The sequence below is a fragment of the Odocoileus virginianus genome, chromosome 6 (assembly GCF_023699985.2).
Source record: "Odocoileus virginianus isolate 20LAN1187 ecotype Illinois chromosome 6, Ovbor_1.2, whole genome shotgun sequence".
In the NCBI taxonomy this organism is placed as follows: domain Eukaryota; kingdom Metazoa; phylum Chordata; class Mammalia; order Artiodactyla; family Cervidae; genus Odocoileus; species Odocoileus virginianus.
Genome location: NC_069679.1, coordinates 86,787,813 through 86,808,976, shown reverse-complemented (window position 1 = coordinate 86,808,976; position 21,164 = coordinate 86,787,813). Strand labels below are relative to the sequence as shown.

Sequence of the window (21,164 nt, the reverse complement as noted above, 5' to 3'; positions counted from 1 at the left end):
TTGCCCTGGAATAGCTGCCTTATGTGAAGAAGCGAGGAATGGACTATTATTATCTTAAATACAGATTTGCTTCAGGGTTAATGGCAAAATCCAGGTGGCTATTTTTTTTATTGAAATATGGTTGACTTACAATGTCTCAGGCGTATAGCAAAGTGGTTCAGCTATTTACCTGTATACTCAAGTGTGGATGCATAGATATAAGCTGTGCTGGGCTGTATTTAGTCGCTCAGTCGTGTCCGGCTCTTTGCGACCCCATGACTGCAGCCTGTCAGGCTCTTCTGTCCATGGGGATTCTCCAGGCAAGAATACTGGAGGGGGTTGCCACACCCTCCTCCAGGTGATCTTCCCGACCCAGGGATCGAACCCAGGTGTCCCGCATTGCAGGCGGATTCTTCACCATCTGAGCCACCAGGGAAGCCCAGATATAAGCTACACCTGTATCTATAAATATCTATTTCTTCAACTCCTTTTGCATTATAGGTTATGACAAGATATTGAATATGCAGGAGGTCCCTGTTTATTTTTTCAAGACTTGGTTTTTTAAAGCAGTTTTATGTTTGCAGCAAATTGAGAGAAAGGTGGTACAGAGACTTCGCTTATTCCTCCAGTCCCACGTGTGCACTGCCTCCCTCGTCCTCAGCATCCTTTCCCTTTTATACACAGCACAACAATCCAAACTGTAACCTGAAGGTGGGAAGTGCTGAGAATATGACACTTGTTGATGGTAAGTTGGGGAGTGTCTTCCTACAGACACCATTCAAACTCTGGTCCCCACCCTTGAAAAATGGTTCCCAGGGCACAGATGTGATCATTTGCAGTATATAATACATGCTGAGCCACGTTCCCTGGAATCACCTGCTGGGTTCCACAGACAGCCTCGCTGCTGGCCTCGCAGCCTGTTTGGCTATTTTGTGTATGATAGTGTGTATCTGCTCATCCCAGACTCCTAACTTATCCCTTCCCTTCCACTTTTCCTTCGGTAACTGTATTTGTTTTCTGCCTTTGTGAGTCCGTTTCTGTTTCGTGAAGAAGGTCATCTGCATCTTCATTTTAGACTCCACGTATAAGTGATGTCATACGGTATCTGTCTTTGTCTGATTAACTTCACTTAGGATGAGCATCTCCTCGTCCACTGTTTCAAAGGGAGGCCCCAGATGCAAACGTCCTGCTTGCGGTGGGCCTCCTGGGCGATGACCTGGACTCAGACTTTCTCAGCCCGGTCACCGCCCCTCCTAACTGAGAGTCACTGTAATACCTGGAAAAGCGGCTTGCCGCTGAGCTTCACGGAGAGGAAACCAAGACGCCTTGTGATGGGAAATCAGGGTCAGAGTGCTAACAGCACAGTTGCTTTTCAATCGAAGCTCTTCAGACATTTTTTTTTCTGATCGAAACCCTAGCGGGGACTATAAAACCACAGTAAGCCCGCTGTGAGCTTGCACAGGTCTGAATGCGGGGCTTGGAACACAACCCACTTCTGTCAGAGCCGTCTGGAATCTTCTGCTGCTTCTTTCGGAAGTGGTGGACATCACCGATGCTTACTCAGTGTAACGTATCTAAAGATGTGCTCAGAACTATTTGAGCTAACTGTTTCTAGACACAACTTTCCTTTGCCTGGAGAGTTTAATGCATGCAATTTTGCCTTTCAGTTCATCTCTCTGCTATTCAAAGCCTGCATGGTTGGGAAAGTGGAAATATATGGTGTAGGATGGATTAGAAGACCTGTTGTTAAGTCCCTAATGTGTTTCTTACCGGCTGTGTGACTGTAGATGGGTCAGTTTCTCTCTCGGAATTTTGTTTTTCTCATTTAGAGGATGGGGATACAAACTGCTGGGTCGCTAGCCCCATAGGGTTGCTGAAAGGATCAGAGAATATCATGACCCATAGAACCTATGGGAATGTCAGGACCCATTCTGATAGGCGATACCTCATTGTTTGTGACCCGTGTGTTCCCGTCCCATCTGATTTCTCAAGCTCGTCGAGAGATACCACTTCATCTTCTACTTTTGCTAGCTTGCCTACTCTTAGCTGGTTGAAGGAAGATAGCATGTCCAGACGCTGTGATTCCCAGCTATGCTTTTTACTATCTAGTAACCTTGGGCAGTGATGTAACCTTTCTGAGGTTATCACCAGGAAAATGGGAATCATAATAGTGCAGAGTTGCATAGATTACAAGCAGCAGACACTTAAGATGTAATAATAATAAAATAATTACTTATTATTTGGATGTCTTTTCTCTCCACCTCCGTTCACAAGTATTTCACGAGGGTCTCAAAAGATAGCCTAAATCCTTCCATTTAAAGCCCTCTCTCAAGGAATCTGGGACACCTCCCCCTGGCACTATATTCAAGTTGTAATAACAGGTAGACTCTTTCACAGATACAGGGCTATTCAGGTTATCTATTTCATCTTGAGGGCTTCCACAGTGGCTCAGTGATAAAGAATCTGCCTGCAATGCAAGAGACACGTGGGTTTGACCCCTGGGTTGGGAAGATCTCAAGGAGGGCATGGCAACCCACTCCAGTATTCTGGCTTGGAGAACCCCATGGACAGAGGAGCCTGGCGGGCTACCATTTATAGGGTCACAAAGATCAGGTAGGACTGAGCGAGTAACACACACATTTCCTCTTCCACAGTTTGCATCTTTTGAGGAATTTAGTGGTGCAAATACTGTTATAAACCATGTAGCAACGTGGTTCTCAAATTTTATGGGACATCAGAATCCCCACAGCCTGGCCACAGACACTAGTTGAAACAAAGATTATAGTGGAGAAAATTGTACTCAGTATTAATATTTTTCTTTCCTCCAAATTCCTATTTCATGAAATATAAAAATGTCACTTAACTCATAGACCCACTTTGGTGAAAAGGCAGAAATCTTGTTAAGAAAACTATTTATTGAAATGTGTAATTAATGAAGCACCATCTGCGGCATTCAGCGTTCTTTGCACGAGCTGTGACAAGTCCCTTTTTTCTGCTTTGGGGCACAGATGGGAAAGAGAAAAGGGTGAGACCAAGCAGAAGTGTGGCGTGAATGGTCTGATTGGTTGCGTATGTGGTGCAGCTGAGAAAGTTGTATCTATTATCTAGTGTAAATATATTCATTTTCACACTCTTCCTAGAAGACTTGATTTTAATTCTACATCCAAAATAAATAAAATCTACATCCAACTCTGTATTCTCCAACCGATCCTCAACGTTGTCTCCAGATCAATCCCTATAAAATACCTGCTTACTTTGCAACCCTCAGGTGAAACTTCAACTCCTTAGCTTGCGATTCAAAGCCTTCTACCTGCCGGTCCTTCCTGAGCCTCCAAACCCGGCTCTCATGACCAGCCTACCCCTGCTGCTACTGCGCAACCCCCATCCAGCCAAGCTCACGTTCTCACGGCGCCCAAGGCCCCGCCTGGGATGCCTCACCACAGCCTCTCTCTCCCTCTGGCTGTCAAAGCCCTACTGACGCCTCTTGCAGGGATTTCTTCCATACGCTCTCAGTCCTTGTCTAAGATTGACATCCATACACCCCCACGTGTAAAAGAGATGAAGCCAGTCAAAATTCAGGGGACATCAGAGTCCCCAAAGCTTCCCTGTGGCTCAGATGGCAAAGCGTCTGCAGGACACCCAGGTTCGATCCCTGGGTCGGGAAGATCCTCCGGAGAAGTAAATGGCAACCCACTCCAGTACTCTTGCCTGGAAAATTCCATGGATGGAGGAGCCTGGTGGGGCTACAGTCCATGGGTTACAAAGAGTCGGATATGACTGAGCAACTTCACAAGCCACGAGAATCCCCGAGGAGATCCAACCAGTCCACCCTGAAGGAAATCAGCCCCAAATATCCACTGGACGGACTGTGGCAGAGGCTGAAGTACCAGTACTTTGGCCACCTGATGCGAAGAGCTGACTCATCGGAAAAAACCCTGATGCTGGGAGAGACTGAAGGCAGAAGGAGATGAGGGTGGCAGAGGGCGAGATGGTTAGCATCACCGACTGAATGCACATCGATTTGAGTAAACTCAGGGAGATGGTGGACAGGGAAGCTTGGCGTGCTGCACTCCGAGGGGTCTCAGAGATTCAGACAGGACTTAAGTGACTGCACAGCAGCAGCAACAATGTATAAGATAGAAAGCTAGTGGGAGCTCAGCTAGCTGCTCTGTGATGACAGGTGGGTTGGATGGGGGCGGCGAGGTGGGAGGGAGATGCAGGAGGGAGGGGATATATGTATCCATGCAGCTGATTCATGTTGCAGAGCAGAAAGGGACAGGACATTGTAAACAATTACACTCTAATAAAAAATAGATAACTGTAAAAAAAAAAAAAAACAAACTCTGGATTTGCTAATCAGAGTCATTAGTGACCTCAGTGAGAGCTGCTTAGCAGGGGTGGGAGTTGAAGCCAGACTGAAGAGGGTCAGGAAACACAGGGACGACGAGGAAGCAGGCAACAAGCATCATCTGCACTTTGAAGATGTTCTGACAAAGGAAGGAAGGTAGTACTATAAAGGGACAGGTTTAAAGGCACTAGGTTGTTTTTTTTTTAAACAGGGAATGAGAGAAACATTTCAGTAGAAAGAAAATGCTGGTGCCCAGCATCATTTGAAGCTTGAGTTTCAAACACTGGAAGAGGGTCTATCTTCTCTGATCTAAAACAGTTAAGATCGTTCTTCCCAATATCTAAGCGTGACTTTTTCTTCACTAAGATAGCATGGTCATTCCTGTCATCTGTGCTGTGTACTGTACTAAGTCACTTCAGTCGTGTCCAACTGTTTATGACCCCGTGGACTGTAGCCCACCAGGCTCCTCTGTCCATGGGGTTCTCCAGGCAAGAACACTGGAGTGGGTCACCATGCCCTCCTCCAGGAGATCTTTCTGACTCAGGCATCAAACCCGAGTCTCTTCTTTGTCCTGCACTGGCGGGCAGGCTCTTTGTCAACAGCGCTATTCGCATCATACCAGTCAATTCCTCCTCATCAGTCAGGACTCAGGTAAGGGAAAGGGTCACGTTATAAGAAATATGGTCCTTTATTCACATCTTATCACATTGTAAGAGATATAGTCTACACTGTAAGAAATAGAGTCCAGATAAGTCACCGGGGAAACCCAAGAATACTGGAGTGGATAGCCTATCCCTTTCCAGGGGATCTCCCCTACCCAGGAATTGAACCAAGGTCTCCTGCATTGCAGGCAGATTATCAGCTGAGTTCTTAAGGATTATTATTTCATCTTTAGTCCTTATTCTTTAATCTCAAGAGTTGGGCTTTAATATCAAGGAAGTGAAATGGCAGCATCTCTCAAAAACATTAAATTTTTAGTCAGCCAAAAATAGGATTAATGCCGTCAACACGGAAGGATGAAAACTGCAGTTATTTTCAAATTGATAAACTTTCCCCCTAATATCTGAGCCTAGGCAACCATTCTGGAACTCTGGAACATCTCCATGGACCATTTCAATTCACCTGTTCCCTAGAATTTGAAACTATCCAATAGTGGCATTTTCCCTAATTTCTGCATTCATTTTTTTCCAAGGTTTAGTCCTCTTGCACTAGTTCTAAAATCTTTGCTGTTTTTCTGAATGCTTAAAATCAATCCCAGTTGAACGCTCTTAATAGAAATCCCTCATTTTAATAAAGAGTTGGTGGTACATTAAAAGTAACGTGCGATCTTTATTAATCTTCCTATCTCTAGGCCATAAATTATATCCTGATGGGTGCTCTGATCCTGCAGAACACCATTTAGAAATATAACAGAGCAGCAGTACCGCAGGGACTGGCTCAGATGTGACCCCCTTGGAAAGGAAGGACATTTAACTTCAGCAGTCATGCAGGACAGGCAGTCTTCTTGCCATATCTCATTTTCATCAGCTGGAAGCTCAATAATGTTAATTTTGACTGAACAGTTTATATATGGATTGGACACGTTTTTCATCATGGTAGAGGACAGTTGTTAACCTTCCTTATATAGCAGTGTTGGCACAGAAGCCAGAAGTTATGCAGCCAGAGGTAATTTTGTTACAAAGATGTATGTAACCCCTGATGCAGTGTTATGTCATCATTCTCCCCTTAGCCATCCTGAGTCATTCTTTGCACTGGTGTTCACATTGAATTAACATAAATTCAAGACAAAAAAATCTCTCTGTATCACTTCAGGAATACTGACACATTCATTTTTTTTGCTGTGTTAATTTGTTGTTCAGTCACCCAGTCGTGTCTCTTTGTGACCCCATGGACTGCAGCATGCCAGGCCTCTCTGTCCGTCACTGTCTCCCAAAGTTTGCCCAAGTTCATGTCCATTGCATCGGTGATGCCACCCAGCCATCTCATCCTCTGATGCCTTCTCCTTCTGCCCTCAATTTTTCCCAGCATTAGGGACTTTTCCAATGAGTCAGCTGTTCGCATCCAAAAACCAAAATACTGGAGTTTCAGCTTCAGCACCAGTCCTTCCAATGAGTATTCAGGGTTGATCTCCCTTAAGATTGACTGGTTGGATCTCTGCAGTCCAAGAGACTCTCAGGAGTCTTCTCTAGCACCACAGTTCGAAGGCATCAATTCTTTGGCCCTCTGCCTTCTTTACGGCCCAGCTCTCACAACTGTACGTGACCACTGGGAAGACCATGCCTTGACTATACAGACGTTTGCCACTGGAGTCATGTCTCTGCTTTTCAACACATTGTCTAGGTTTGTCACAGCTTTCCTGCCAAGAAGCAGTTGTCTTCGATTTCAGGGCTGCAGTCAGCATCTGCAGTGATTTTGGAGCTCGAGAAGAGGAAATCTGTCACTACTTCCGCATTTCCCCCCTCTGTTTGCCATGCAGTAATGGTGCTGGATGCCATGATCTTAGGTTTTTTAATACTTAGTTTTAAGCCCGCTCTTTCACGCTTCTGCTTCACCCTCATCAAGAGACTCTTTAGTTCCTCTTCACTCTCTGCCATTAGAGTCGTATCATCCACATATCTGAGGTTGTTGATGTTTCTCCCAGCAGTCTTGATTCCAACTTGCAACTCATCCAGCCCTGCATTTCTCATGACGTGCTCCGTGTATAGGTTAAACAAACAGGGTGACAGCAGACAGCCCTGTTGGACTCCTTTCTCAATCTCGAACCAATCAGTTGTTCTATACAGGGTTCTAACTGTTGCTTCTTGACCTGCATTTGGTTTCTCAAGAGACATGTAGATGGTCTGGTATTCCCATCTCTTTAACAGCTTTCCACAGTTTATTCTGATCCACACGCTCAAAGGCCTTGATGTAGTCAATGAAACAGTAGATGCTTTTCTGGAATTCCCTAGCTTTCTCTATGATCCAGTGAATGTTGGCAATTCGATCTCTGGTTCCTCTTCCTTTTCTAACTCCAGCTTGGACATCTGGAAGTTCTCGGTCCACATAGCTAAAGTCTAGCGTGCAAGATTTTAAGTGTGACCTTACTAGCACGGGAGATGAGTGCAACGGTCCGATGGTCAGCACATTCTTTAGTACCACCATTCTTGGGAACCGGGATGAGGATTGACCTTTTCCAGTCCTGAGGCCACTACTGGATCTTCCAGATTTGCTCACATATTGAATGCAACACCTTGATGGCATCATCCTTTAAGATTCTGAATAGTTCTACTGGAATTCCACTGCATCCACTAGCTTTATTAACAGTAGGGCTTCCTAAGGCCCACTTAACGTCACTCTCCAGAATGTCTGGCTCTGGGTGGCTGACCACATCCTCATAGTCATCGGTTCATCTGGATGTTTTCATACAGTTCTTCCATGTATTCTTTCCATCTCTTCTTGATCTCTTCAGTGTCTACCAGGTCTCTACATTTTATGTCCTCTATTGTGCCCATCTTCAGGCAAAATGTGGCCTTGGTGTCTCCAGTTTTCCTGAAGAGAGCTCTAGTCTCTCCCCCTCTGTTTTCTTCTTCTAGTTTTACACGCAGGTCATTGAAGAAGGCCTTCTTGTATCTCCCTGCTGTCCTTTGGAAATCTGCATTTGGTTGGCTATATCTTTCCCTTCCTCCCTTGCTTTTTGGTTCTCTTCTTTTTTTAGCTGTTTGTAAGGCCTCCTCAGATAACCACCTTACCTTCCTGCTTTTCTTTTCTCTTTGGGATGGTTTTGTTCACTGCCTCCTGTACAATACTACAGCCCTCCCTCCACAGATCTTCAGGCACATTGTTTACAAGTTCTAATTCCTTTAATCTATTCGTTACCTTCACTGCATATTCATAGATTTAAGTCGTACCTGGCTGGCATAGTGGTTTCCCCCACTTTCTTTAGTTTAAGCCCTAATTTTGCTATGAGAGGCTGATGATCTGAGTCACAGTCAGTTCCAGATCTTGTTTCTGCTGACTGTAAACAACCTCTCCATCTTCGGCTATGAAGAATGTAAACAAATTGATTTCGGGATTGGCCATTTGGTGATGTCAGTGTGTAAAGTCTTCTCTTGTGTTGTTTAAAAAGGGTATTTTCTATGACCAATGCATTCTCTTGGCAGATTCAGCTAGCCTTTGCTCGGCTTCATTTTCTTCTCCAAGGCCAAACTTGCTTGTTACTCCAGGTATCTCTTGACTTCCTACTTTTGCATTCCAGTCCCCAGTGATGAACAGAACATCTATTTTTGGTGTTAGTTCCAGGAGGTCTTCTAGGTCTTCACAGAACTGGTTAACTCCAGTTTCTTCGGCATCGGTGGTAGGGACATAGACTTGGGTTACTGTAATGCTGAATGACTTGCCTTGGAAATGAACTGAGATCATTCTGTCATCTTTGAGGTTGCCCCCAACTACTGCATTTCAGACTCTTCTGCTCATTATGAGGGCTACTCCATTTCTTCTCTGGGATTCCTGCCCACAGTAGTAGGTATAGTGGTCATCTAAGTTAAATTCGCCCGTTCCTGTCCATTTTAGTTCACTGATTCCTAAGATGTCAATGTTTATTCTCACCATCTCCTGCTTGATAACTTCCAATTTAGCTTGATTCATGGACCTAACATTTCAGGTTCCTATGCAATACTGTTCATCACAGTGGTTAATATCCCCTTATTATTCAATTTTACTAATGCATATAACAGTCATTTTAAATGATAGCTTTATTTACAGAAGAGACACTAAGAGATTTGACACGGTAGTTAAAAATACATAATCAGAGTCCGCACAGAAGTCTGCAGTCTACCTTATACCATTTCTTTATAAATAATGTGCACCTGGCTCCCACGTTATGTGTTCTTAACCACCGGAGTAAATGTGCATTTGAATCCCAGTTCTGCCACTTACTGAGCTTGACAACTTGGGCAAGCTATTTGATTGCTCTGCACTTCATTTTTCTCACAAGAAAAATGGGAATAACAGCGTTTCACAGGACTGCAATGGGGATGAAATGTCACTCCTTACCCAGGGTTTGAGCAGTGCTTCGTACACACAACATCCTCGGTAAATGCTAGCCACTGTTACCAGTTGTTATTCTAAATTAACTAAGAAAACAATTCATAATGTAAAATTTGAACTTAAATACTGAATTGAGTTAGGAAATTTGACAGTGCTTGAGGAATTTCTTGCGAACCAAACAAGCGGTAGCCTCTCATGGACAACCAACAGAGGTTCCAGCCTGAAGGGCCGGGGCAGGTGTGAGTCGGGGCCTGGCCTCCTCCCCGCGGTGAGATTCGACATATTCTCTGAAGTTACTTCCAGCCTCTAACAGTCTCATGCTCTGCATTCACACCTCTGTGTTCCATCAGCTAAGCAGTACAATTTATATCATCAGAAACAAATACCCATGAAATGGTTTTCACAAAGTTTAAAAATGGGAAGTACCATGGACAGATCTCACAGGCCAAAGCTGGACCGTGAGCGGCCCGCCCCTTGAACGCACTTCCTTGTGAGAGGCTGTGAGAGTTCCACGAACGCTGGAGAGCAGAGCCTTCCTAGGATGTTACCACTCATGGTACTGGACCCCCCCCCCAACCTTTTCGGGGCTGACCAGGAGGGACTTGGGGCTTATGACTCCACTCCTAGTCCTGATATTCTTAGACTGACAACATGATACCCCATAAATTGCTTCTCAGGAAAAAGCAAAATTGATGATACATTATTTAAAATAAAATTAGGATAATGACTTGATTTCTAAGACTTCATTTCTGGACTTTTGGAAAACGTGTTTCATCTGAGATGACTGAAACAAAAACTCATGAAAAGTAACAGAAGGATGGTGTTTTATACACATTTATTTAAAGCATAATATATAAGAAAATGTCGAATGTCTCACAAAGCATTTCATAAAAAATAGCTTTAAATACAACCTTTAATTTCTAAAGTCTGTACCAAGGGTAAGTATATAATTTTTTGCCATAAAAGTGCGACTGTAAAGGCAGATTTCATACCTCTTAAGCTACATGCTAGCTAATGGCCGACTAAAGGACATTAACAATGTGCATTTTTAACAATTTGAAGAAATTCATGAAAATGTTTTGTAAACATTGTAAACAAACATGTACTATATACTGTGGAGGAGGTCACGATCTGCTTACAAACGATTAAAATCTTGTCTTTTAAAAATGATGTTATCTTATTAAGTTATTATTATACAGTTTTAAACATTCTGGTTTAAATCCCTTTACGTCACCTTCACTAATATCAAGCACAGGTTTGTATTACAAATATACTACTTTTTCCCTAAGTACATATATAGGAATTACATTTAACTGAGGAAAAATCAGAGCACAGCAAAATGCTGCTTTAACTGCTCAATTAAGCGTTTCGTGTCCATGTGAGCTGGAAATGCTGCCGCAGACTTCTGAGCAGCAGTATAACTCCTCTGTAGATCTCCAATCTGTAAGGAATAGCAGGCCAGAATAAGACCACAGAATGAGAACCAGAAAAAACAAGAAATGAATTTAAAAAACAAACACAGTATCCGCAAAATGTAAAAACCCAAGGTAAATTGCTTGATTGCGTTACTTTGATATAAAAATTTTTTCACCTAGATTACAATTCAGCCTTGAAAAAGTATGAAAAAAATAACCAATCATGTAAATAATTTCTGCTCCATTACAGTCTAGCTATAAACTCATAAACCTGTTTTCTTTTCCTGTCACTGATAGTCTCATAAAAATAAATTGACATCTGCATGCTAAAACAGCCAACTCAGTTCAGTCTGTAATTTACCACAGACAATGATATGTTTTGGTTAGATTAATCTGTCTTAAGACAGAAAACTTGAGTAAAAACTATTGTATTTAAGATATAATAACATGCTCTGAGAGCTTTTAAAAGGTTGCTAGCATAATGGCAGGAGAAGGCACTGGCACCCACTCCAGTACTCTTGCCTGGAAAATCCCATGGACGGAGGAGCCTGGTGGGCTGCAGTCCATGGGGTCGCTAAGAGTCGGACACAACTGAGCGACTTCACTTTCCCTTTTCACTTTCCTGCATTGGAGAAGGAAGTGGCAACCCACTCCAGTGTTCTCACCTGGAGAATCCCAGGGACGGGGGAGCCTGGTGGGCTGCCGTCTATGGGGTCGCACAGAGTCGGACACGACTGAAGCGACGCAGCAGCAGCAGCAGCAGCATAATAATGTTGGGAAGATATCCAGTTTTTAAAATTCATAAAGGGTATCTCTGATTTTCAATAAACTTTTTGCTAATTCCCAGTCCCAAAGAAAAACACACGCAGTATTGAATCCAGCTGAATGTACCTTGGTTCATGTATACACTTCTATAAAGAGAGCTTTGCAGTGTGTGCACACACAAACAAAAAATACAGATCATTCACTTCTGTAGTTTTTTGGTAACACACCTATGAACTAAAAACTTTTCTTTTTTAAATCACAGCATTTCTTTTTAACATAGTAGCTCCTCTTATTGAAGTGTAGACTTCTGCTGACAGATATATTCCATTTGCATTAAATATCATTAAAATTTAACCACACTCCTGAAAGTAATCAAGGCTTCTCTGTGGTTTAACTAACGGGCAGCATGTGCGTGCATGCTTAGCTGCTCAGGCACGCTCGACTCTTGGCGGCCCCACGGACTGTAGCCCGCCAGGCTCCTCTGTCCATGGAATTTTCCAGGCAAGAGTACTGGAGTGGGTAGCCATTCCCTCCTCCAGGGGATTTTCCCGACCCAGGGATTGAACCTGGCTCTCCTGCATCGCAGGCTGATTCTGTGCTGTCGGAGCCGCCAGGGAAGCCCCAGTGGAAGCACAGTGCGCTGGGAAACATGTGGGAGCTGGGTGTGAATCCTGAGTCCGCCACTGCCACGGAGCTGCAGACAAGTCTCTAAGTTCCGAAGCCTTGGCTTCCATTAGGATGTAAGCTGCATGACGCAGAGGTTTCTGCCTCATTTATTCACTGCTATCTTCTGTGCCTACAACAGCACCTGGTATGTACCAGTTGTTCATACAAGCTCAACAAATGGAACAGCAGTGGTATGAAAGAATGCGTAGGGAAGGTAAGGGTTACCTACATTGCAGGGTTGTTGAGAGAATTAGAGGTGTGGAGAGTACCTAACAAGGGTACTTAACAAGCAGTCAAAAATGACAATTTATGAAAAATAGCATATTTTATCTTCAAAACAGAAAACAGAGTGAATGAGCTCACATTCAAGTTATGGAAAATGATTTCTATAACTTTTTGGGTCTATAAAGAAAGAGTCTTCACATCAGCAAACATTTTTATCCATTTCCATATCCTCAAAATTCATCTTCCATGTTAAAGGAAGGCTTGCAAATAAAAGTTATTAGATGACTTTTCTTTCTTTCTTCTTATCATAAAAGGACACACGGTTTCCTTTAGCTCTTAGATGTTAACTGACTTGTAACAGTATCAGCAGTTGCTGAAAGAGCTTTCACTAATATCCCTAATTTTATAGCATCATGCTAGACCTGGTGACTATATGACCTACAAATGGTACACAGGATTTCCCTATAATAAACACTAATTACTAAATCCTCCCCAAACCAGGAGTTAATGAGCAGTTTTTCAATGATTAAATGTCATCTTTTAAAACATAATTCTTCTGCAATCCATAGTGGTACTAAGCTTAACTAATATTCAGTGATAAATACACTTAAAGTGTATTAAACATTCCCTTAAAATGAAGACATATGTGTACATAATAATCAAGTGTTTAAAAAATCATTTCTCTTAGGAAGTTACGGTTAGAATGTCCTTATTTATCTGTACAATTTTTAAAACCAGGGAAGAAAACACACACACACACAAAAGAAGAAAACAAATAGGTCAGACGATAAATTGATAAAGAGAGAGAATACCTGATCAGAAATTGTTGCAAAATTATAATGTGGCTCGTACAAATTGGGTATTAAAGATGATGCAGTTTGTAACAGTGCTTTTGCCTGTTTAGAAAAGAAAAAAAGGAAAGAGAGACCAAAGGCATATGAGCATATATTAGCACTATATTGGTGATTTTTTTTCAGTAGAAGAAAACTTTACCCAGGAAAGGACTTTAAAAAACATGATTCCGTGATAAATATGGATGAATTTCTGTGAAATACAATTTACAGATATACAATTAACTCCTTATATCTTGTCAAAGTTATATTACAAATAAAATGCTTCAAAATATGGAGAAAAGAATAGAATTGACAACTTATGTGAGAACCACTGTTCTTATAATTTACATTTCAATATGATGTACAACTCAAAATATGGTCCTTTTAATGCTAAAAAAAAGTGTTTGTCAATCTAGTTTTTGTTGCTATTGACTGATTTAGTAGGCTTTCAATTACCTCCTCTAATGCAACAACCAAAGCCATTAAAAAACCACCACAAATTCAGATCCCACGTTCTGTGCTGGACGACAATGAGCAAGCATTTATTATACCACTGACCTGAAAATGACAACTGAAGGCAACTGAAAATGACAAGCCTTCCGTTCTCTAAAGCACTCAAAGGACGAAACTCACAGCGTGTTTTGTCGCCTACAGGCGCAAAGGCTCCCTCGTTGTAGAGACCACCAAGCGACGTGAGGAGCCTGTGCGCTCGCTGTCAGGACCACAAACTCGGCGCTCCTAAGCTGCCGAAACAGCCTACCGACTTGTGGCTAAACTTCTATGCATGACCCTGAGGACAGATCCTTCAATCTTTTTTTAAAGGAAAATAATAGTTTATATAAGATGGCAGATATTAATTTTATGATTTGCTGGTTTCCTTTAATTGAAGTATGTGTGTATGTGCCCAGTCGTGTCCGACTCTTCGAGACACCACGGACCACAGCCGACCAGGCTCCTCTGTCCATGGAATTTTCCAGGCAAGGATACTGGAGTGGGTTGCCACGTCCTTCTCCAGAGGCACTGAAGTATAATTTTTAATAATAGTGAAACCTTTAACCGAAACATTTCAAATCAATTGCATACCATAGAAACTACAATAAGTAGGAGGGAAAATCACTAACAAGGAAACAGAGAAAATCATAAAAAGCATTTGCTTCAGATGGATACAAAGTTCCATGACAGAACAAGTTCCCACTTTAGAGCAGTTAGCTTTTGTTTACAGAATACACAGCCATTCTATTTACTTTGGGAAAGTTTTGTGAAAGGATGGCAGCGTCCACTGATGTCTCTCTGCCTGTTTTCTCAGGCTTAGCAACACGCTTCAGAGACCAGGATGGAGGTCAACGTCCCGGTGTGCTGCGCGCCGGGCCTGTGACCTCGGTCAGTCACTCACCCTCTCTAGCCTGTTTCATCATCTCTGACAGAGGGAATGGAGCAGCTATTTATCTTGAATGTCATTAATACGGTATGAGCGTATTTAGCATTTTAAACTTCCCAGTAGGTAAATGGTAACAAAATATAACTTATTAAGCATCTACCATGTGACTTTACTATTCCAAGCGCTTTACATGCACAAGAGGCTCGCCTTCCCCAGAAGCCCTTCAGGTCGGCTGCTGTGATGACTATTTTATTTATCATCTGCTCGTTCTACCCACACTAAGCACCTCCCTAGTGCCAAGCAGTGGTTCTGATGTTGAAAATACAGCAGTCAGAAGACAGAGAAGGTCCCTGCTGTCACACAGCCAGCATTCTGCATCCCACACGCAGAGACTGGAAACATCTGATAAAATGACAAGTACTGTGAAGGAGAAAGTACTAGGGGATGATACCGAGGGCTCCTGTAGACTGACAGTCAAGCGGGTCTTTCTGAAGAGGTGGTAATTAAGTGAAGACCCGAAGGGTAACAAGAAAAGGGTCCCTCTGGGATCTGAAAGGAGTCTATCCCAAAGGCCCCACAGTAAGAACGGGCCTGCCCAGCAGCCAGCAGCTTGGTGGCAGAGCGTGGTCTCAGTGGGTCCCAGAGGCCAGACAATGTGGGGCCCTGAAGGCTAAGGTTTGAAGTTCGAACTATTCACGTATTCCGAGGGCAGGGAGGAACCTTTGGAGGATGCTAAGCAAAGCAGTGATGAAATAACCTTGTTGTTTAAAGCATACCCTTAAAGCTGAGCTGAGGAAAATACGTTACAGGGTGCACTTCCTTGCTGATGGGAGTGGAGACAAAGACACTCTTGTACACATCCAGGCGGGAGGCGACAGCGGCCTGGAGGAGCGGGCGAGGGGCAGAGAGCTGAGGATGCGTGCGTGGCACCGTGGGGGCTCACTAGAGGCATGGGCTGGCAGGGGAAGGGGCAGCTGGAAAAGAGAAATCTCGGGGGGGCTGTGGGAGGGGGTCCTAGGACGTGTAGGGCGGGTGGTCCTAGGATGCAGGCCTGAGCAGCAGGGTGGCAGATGGGGGGTGGGGGCTGTGAATGGTGAAAAGATTAGACTGGGGAAGTGCAGTTTTGCCCTAATAAACTCGAGCGTTCTGTTTTGGACACTGAAAGGTTCAGTGACTCGTCCAAGGTCACGCTGCCAATACTGGGACTCAAACCCCAGCAGTCAGACCCCAGAGCTCGCTTTGAAACTGTCACGTGTGAAAACGGCTGCACACAGCAGCTGCTCTGGGAAGCGAGCAGGCTGTCCGTGGCCCGCAGGGCTGGCCGACCTGTTCCACGTGGCCCCTCCGCATCTCCAGCACTGCCAGGTTGTTGTAGGCCTCCGCAAAGTTGTTGTCACTCACCAGAGCCAGCCGGAAGCACTGGTGGGCCAGGTTCATGTCCCCTACCCCCTGTAAGAGAAGAGCGCAAGCTGCACACACAAATCCCGCCACTTCCTCCTGCCGCCTCTGACCTCCTCGCCCCACACACACCTCTCCTGCCACCGCAGAGAAAATGACACACCCCGACATGGAGTGGGGTGTGGCCTGTATGTAAGGGGATTAACCTGGGGATGTAAAACAAGTTTGGGTGACTCCCAGCAATCTCTAAATTGGTACAAGGACTGGAACCAAACCTGGATTTCCAGTACGTGAAAACTTCTTCAAGACTAACATGTGGCTACCTTTCCTAGAACAGAAACTATAACAGGGAAACAACGTACCACAGCAATATGTCCCAAGTTGTACCAGACGGCAGCTACCTCTTCTTCATCTTCAGCCAGAGAAAGGGCACGTTCAAACGAGGTCAGAGTCATATCGTACTGCTGGGCGTAGAAGCAACAGAGCCCCAGGTTGTTAAAAAGCGGGCAGTTGTAAACACCCATCTGGAGGACTCGCCTTTTTGAAAAGAGCACACACACTCTGGTGTCAGATCAACTTTACAGATACTGACACATCTTTTACAAAGTTAGAAGTTAATTCATTTTATCCATTTTTAATAACCTCCAAAGAACAGAAAGTATTATAGTAAAAGTGAAAAAGAGAACTCAACAGCATGTCTTTTGTAATGGTACCAGTCATGAGAAATGTAGCCAGAGGCAAAGTCAGAAATAACTTGTGTAACTATTCCCCCCCCCACCCCGCCCACTCTGAAAAGCTTTGCTAGAGTATCAAATTAATAAATAAATAGTCACATAAAGTAAAAGCCCTATACACTTTGGCCTCACGCAACTTTGGGGCTCGGAAGGGAAATTTCTAAGACCTTCTAACCAATTCGAGGCCTTTCTTTTAGCCTCCCGAGTTTTCGGCTGAGTTGGATTCTGATTTTGGTTACTTGCTTTGTGTGGTTCAGCTGCATCCAGTGACCACCAGTGAGCTTCTACTCAGGAAAACAAGACTGTTGGGGGATCCTGATGTTCCCCATTTAGCTTTCACACTGCAGCTCAAGAACCCTATTTTGCTTCTATGCATCACTAATCCCAAAGGATGAGAGAGTTCAGACAAGCATGTGAAAATCACCCCAGCCGCCCTGAGGAACCCATGATCCGCTCTAGGGGTAGGGGAGTAAAGACAGTTGTGTGTGCACAGGCTGGCATTCACATCATTATCTTTCGCGCTCCAACATATACTTAGAAAGGACTCCTGTCAGCTGCCAGTTATCTCCCTATATATTACCCAAGGGCTAAAGAGGAAATCATAATTTAAAAATTAATCTCAGAAACCATCTATAGGATAAAAAAGGTATGTGCTCAAAGAACCAGTGAAAATAACTTATTTAGATTTTGCAAACATATTTGAACGAGAGTTAATAATACTTCCCAAAGCTGGGATTCTGTTTTAAGGTCCTGATCAGAACTTTAGAGCCTAGGGTCCACTGCTCTTTACAAATCACATTATTATTTTACTTTTCAGGTCTTGACACTATGTACAGTGGTATTAATGGAGGCAGTGATGTGGAAGCTTCTAGTAACAGTTAAGCTGTTATTGGTTGATGACAAAATGGCCGATTCATATACACTGACATGGTATAAAAAATAGGCATGTATCCAGGTGTGTTTCTGCAAGATGCTAAATACTTCTGCATTTCCAAATTATTTAAAAATAGCTTGAATAGTCATAAAACATCTGGGTGCTTGAATTTTTAGTCTCATATAGATATGGCCCATACATTATTTCCCTGCATCTTCACTCTGTCTTTATCACTTTTCGAATCACTATTTCACAGGAAAGCAGTTCTACAAACCGAAGGTAAAGTGCACCTGAAAAACCGGAGAGCTACTTCTGGCTGCTCAGCGTAGAAGTGGTCAATCCCAATGAACGCAATGGCTCCCACGTGGGTATTGTCTTGTTTCAAAGTCTCTTTGTAGTATTCAGTGGCTGACGACATATTGTTCATTTTCTATTCTCCATCAAAAGGGAAGAGCAATACTGTATTAACATTCAACAAGAAATTGTTATGATGATGACTGGTTTACATTGTTTTATTCAACTCAGTATTTTTTCCAATTCAATTATTTATTAAGAGCCTACCACAGCCAGACTCTGTTCTAGGCCCTGGGGATACAATGTGAACAAAAAGATAAAATTACAGTCAACACCACCCCCCCATCTGTGGTTTAGTACTCATGAGTTCGGTGAGCCACAGATCAAAAATATTTAGAAAAAAATTCCAGAAAGTTCCAAAAAAGCAAAACTTGAGTCTGCTGCACTGGAAATTATTTATGTACCATTTACTTTGTATCTCCAGCTATTTACATGGCGTTTGTACTTCATGAGGCATTATAAGCCGTCTAGAGGCGACTTTAAGTATGAACATGGGGACTTCCCACAGGTCAGGGTTACCGCTCCTCCTTGCAATGCAGGGAGCGCAGGTTCAATTCCTGGTTGGGGAACTAAGACCCCACAGGCTGTGGAGCAACAACGCCCACCTGCTGCACCAAGAGAACCCACACGCCACAGTGACAGATCTCACATGAAGCAACACACCCAACACAGACAGACAGAAATTTTTAAATAGATAAAGTATAAGATAGATGTAGGCAGGTTATATGCAAATGCTCTGCCACATTATACAAGGGACTTCAGCGCCCACAGATCTTGACAATCCAAGGGCACCCTGGGACCAATCCACCCGGGACACAGAAAGACAGCTACACTATCCTCGAGGAGGTTACATCTGGCAGGAAGACAAGCACGTGAACACTTCCCATCTGAGAGGAAGGCCTCTCAGCTTTTCATCACTAGGTCTGATGTTAGCTGTGGGTCTGTCATACATGCACTTGATTATGTTCAGGTAGGGTCCCTCTGTGACCTCTTTCTGGAGAATTCTTATCATAAGTGGATGTTGGATTTTCTCAAAAGCCTTTTCCTGCATCTATTGAGATATGGTTTTTATTCTTCAATTTGTAAATGAGGATATCACATTGATTGATTTGCAAATACTGAAAAATCCTTCATCCCTGAGGTAAATCCCGCTTGATGATGGTATATGATCCTCTTAGTGTATATTTGGATTCAGTTAGTTACTATTTTGTTGAGGATTTTTGCATTTTCTCTAAGATCAGGAATAAGACAAGGAGGCCCACTCTCACCACTTTTATTCAACTTAGTATTGGAAGTCCTAGCCACAGCAACCAGACAAGGAAAAGAAATGAAAGGAATCCAAATTGGAAAGGAAGAAGTAAAGGATCACTGTTTATAGATAACATGATATACATAGAAATTCCTAAAGAGACCACCAGAAAACTACTGGAGCTCACTAATGAAGTTGGTAACACTTCAGGATACAAAAGTATATATAGAAATCTGTTGCATTTCTATGCACTAACAACAAACTATCAAAAAGAGAAATTAAGGAAACATCCCGTTTACCACTGCATAAAAAATAACAAAATACTAGGAATAAACTTACCTAAGGAGGTAAAAGACCTATACTTGGAAAACTTTATGACACTAATGAAAGAAATTGAAGACAACACAAACAGATGGAAAGATACAGCATGTTCTCAGACTCGAAGAATCAATACAGTTAAAATGACTATACCACCCAAGGCAATCTACAGATTCAATTCCATCTCTATCTAAATAGCAATGGCATTTTTCACAGGACTGGAACAAATCATTTTAAAATTCGTACAGAGACAAGAAAGATCCTGCATAGTCAAAACAATCTGAAGAAAGAATAAGGAGCTGGAGGAATCATGCTTACTGACTTGATACTGCACTACAAAGCTACAATAATCAAAACAGTGTGGTGCTGGCACACACACAAAAAAGACATATAATAATAGATCAATGGAACAGAGAGCCCAGAAATAAAAACCACATACTTATTATGGTCAATTAAGCTACCACAAAGGAGGCAAGAATATACAATGGAGAAAAGACAGTGTCTTCAATAACTGGTGCACTACATGTAAAAGAATGAAGTTGGAAATTTTTCTCACACATACACATATATTCAAAAATAAAGTCAAGGACTTAACCACTGGTGGTCCAGCGGTTAAGAATCTGCCGACTTATACAGAGGACAGGGGTTCGATCCCTGGTCTGGGAAGATTTCATGTGCTTCAGGGTAACTAAGCCCGTGTGCCGCGGCTGCGGAGCCCACATGCTGGGGCCTGTGCTCCACAACAAGAGAAGCCTGTGTGCGGTGATGACAGGCAGCCCCTGCTGGCTGCAGCTAAAATGGACTAAACACCAAGATGAAGGAGCAGAAACCATAAAACTCCTACAAGAAAGCGCAGGCAGGACACTCTCTGACACACAGCACAGCGCTACTTTTTTCTGGATCTGTCTCTTAGAGCAAAGGAAAAAAAAACAAAAATAACCAAATGGGACCTAAATAGCCTTAAAAACTTTTGCCCAGCAAAGAAAACCACTGACAGAATGAAAACCACTTAATGAATGGGTGAAAATATATGCAAATTATGACTGATAAGTGGCTCATATCCAAAATATATAAACAGTTCATCCAATGCAATATCAAAAACTAAGTAGCCCAATTGAAAAATGGAGAGAAGGCCCGAATAGGTGTCTTTCCGAAGAGGCCATTCAGACAGCAGCAGCACCCCAGAGTGCGGGGCTTCATTCAGCGCTACGGGTGCCCAGCATGGCGTATTCATCTACTCGGGCTGCCACGACAGAATACCATAGACTGAGTGGCCTGACCAACAGAAACATGTCCTCACAGTTCCAGAGGCCGGATGTTCAAAGTCACAGAGCTGACATCACACAGTTTCAGTGAGGACCTCCCTCCTGGCTAGAGAGGGTCACCTTCTCACTGCGTCCTTGCATGAGAGAGAGAGAGAGGGCAGCCGGCGTCAAAGCGCTCCAGTGCTTTCCGGAGTCTTTTTAAAAGTATTTCTACAGTGTTGTGTTGGTTTCTGCCACACAACCACACGAATCAGCCATAATTATAAAAAATCTATCCCCTCCTCCAGAACCTTCCGCCGCTCCCCGCACTCCAGCCCTCTGGGTTGGCACGGAGCCTC

General features: G+C 43.3%; 1 protein-coding gene across 3 annotated transcripts in view; it reads right to left on the bottom strand.

The window, feature by feature from the left end:
* Positions 1 to 10,170: 10,170 nt before the first annotated feature.
* The window catches only part of TTC8 (tetratricopeptide repeat domain 8), a 54,378-nt gene continuing 43,384 nt past the window's right edge, over positions 10,171 to 21,164 (bottom strand). For all 3 annotated transcript variants that reach the window (XM_070469765.1, XM_070469768.1, XM_070469767.1), the window contains 5 exons: positions 17,931 to 18,070; positions 16,395 to 16,569; positions 15,961 to 16,083; positions 13,236 to 13,319; positions 10,171 to 10,793 (listed from right to left, as the gene is read on the bottom strand). In XM_070469765.1, the coding sequence (XP_070325866.1) occupies positions 10,677 to 10,793; positions 13,236 to 13,319; positions 15,961 to 16,083; positions 16,395 to 16,569; positions 17,931 to 18,070 (639 nt within the window). In that variant the 3' untranslated portion in view covers positions 10,171 to 10,676. The remainder of the gene's footprint in view (positions 10,794 to 13,235; positions 13,320 to 15,960; positions 16,084 to 16,394; positions 16,570 to 17,930; positions 18,071 to 21,164) is intronic.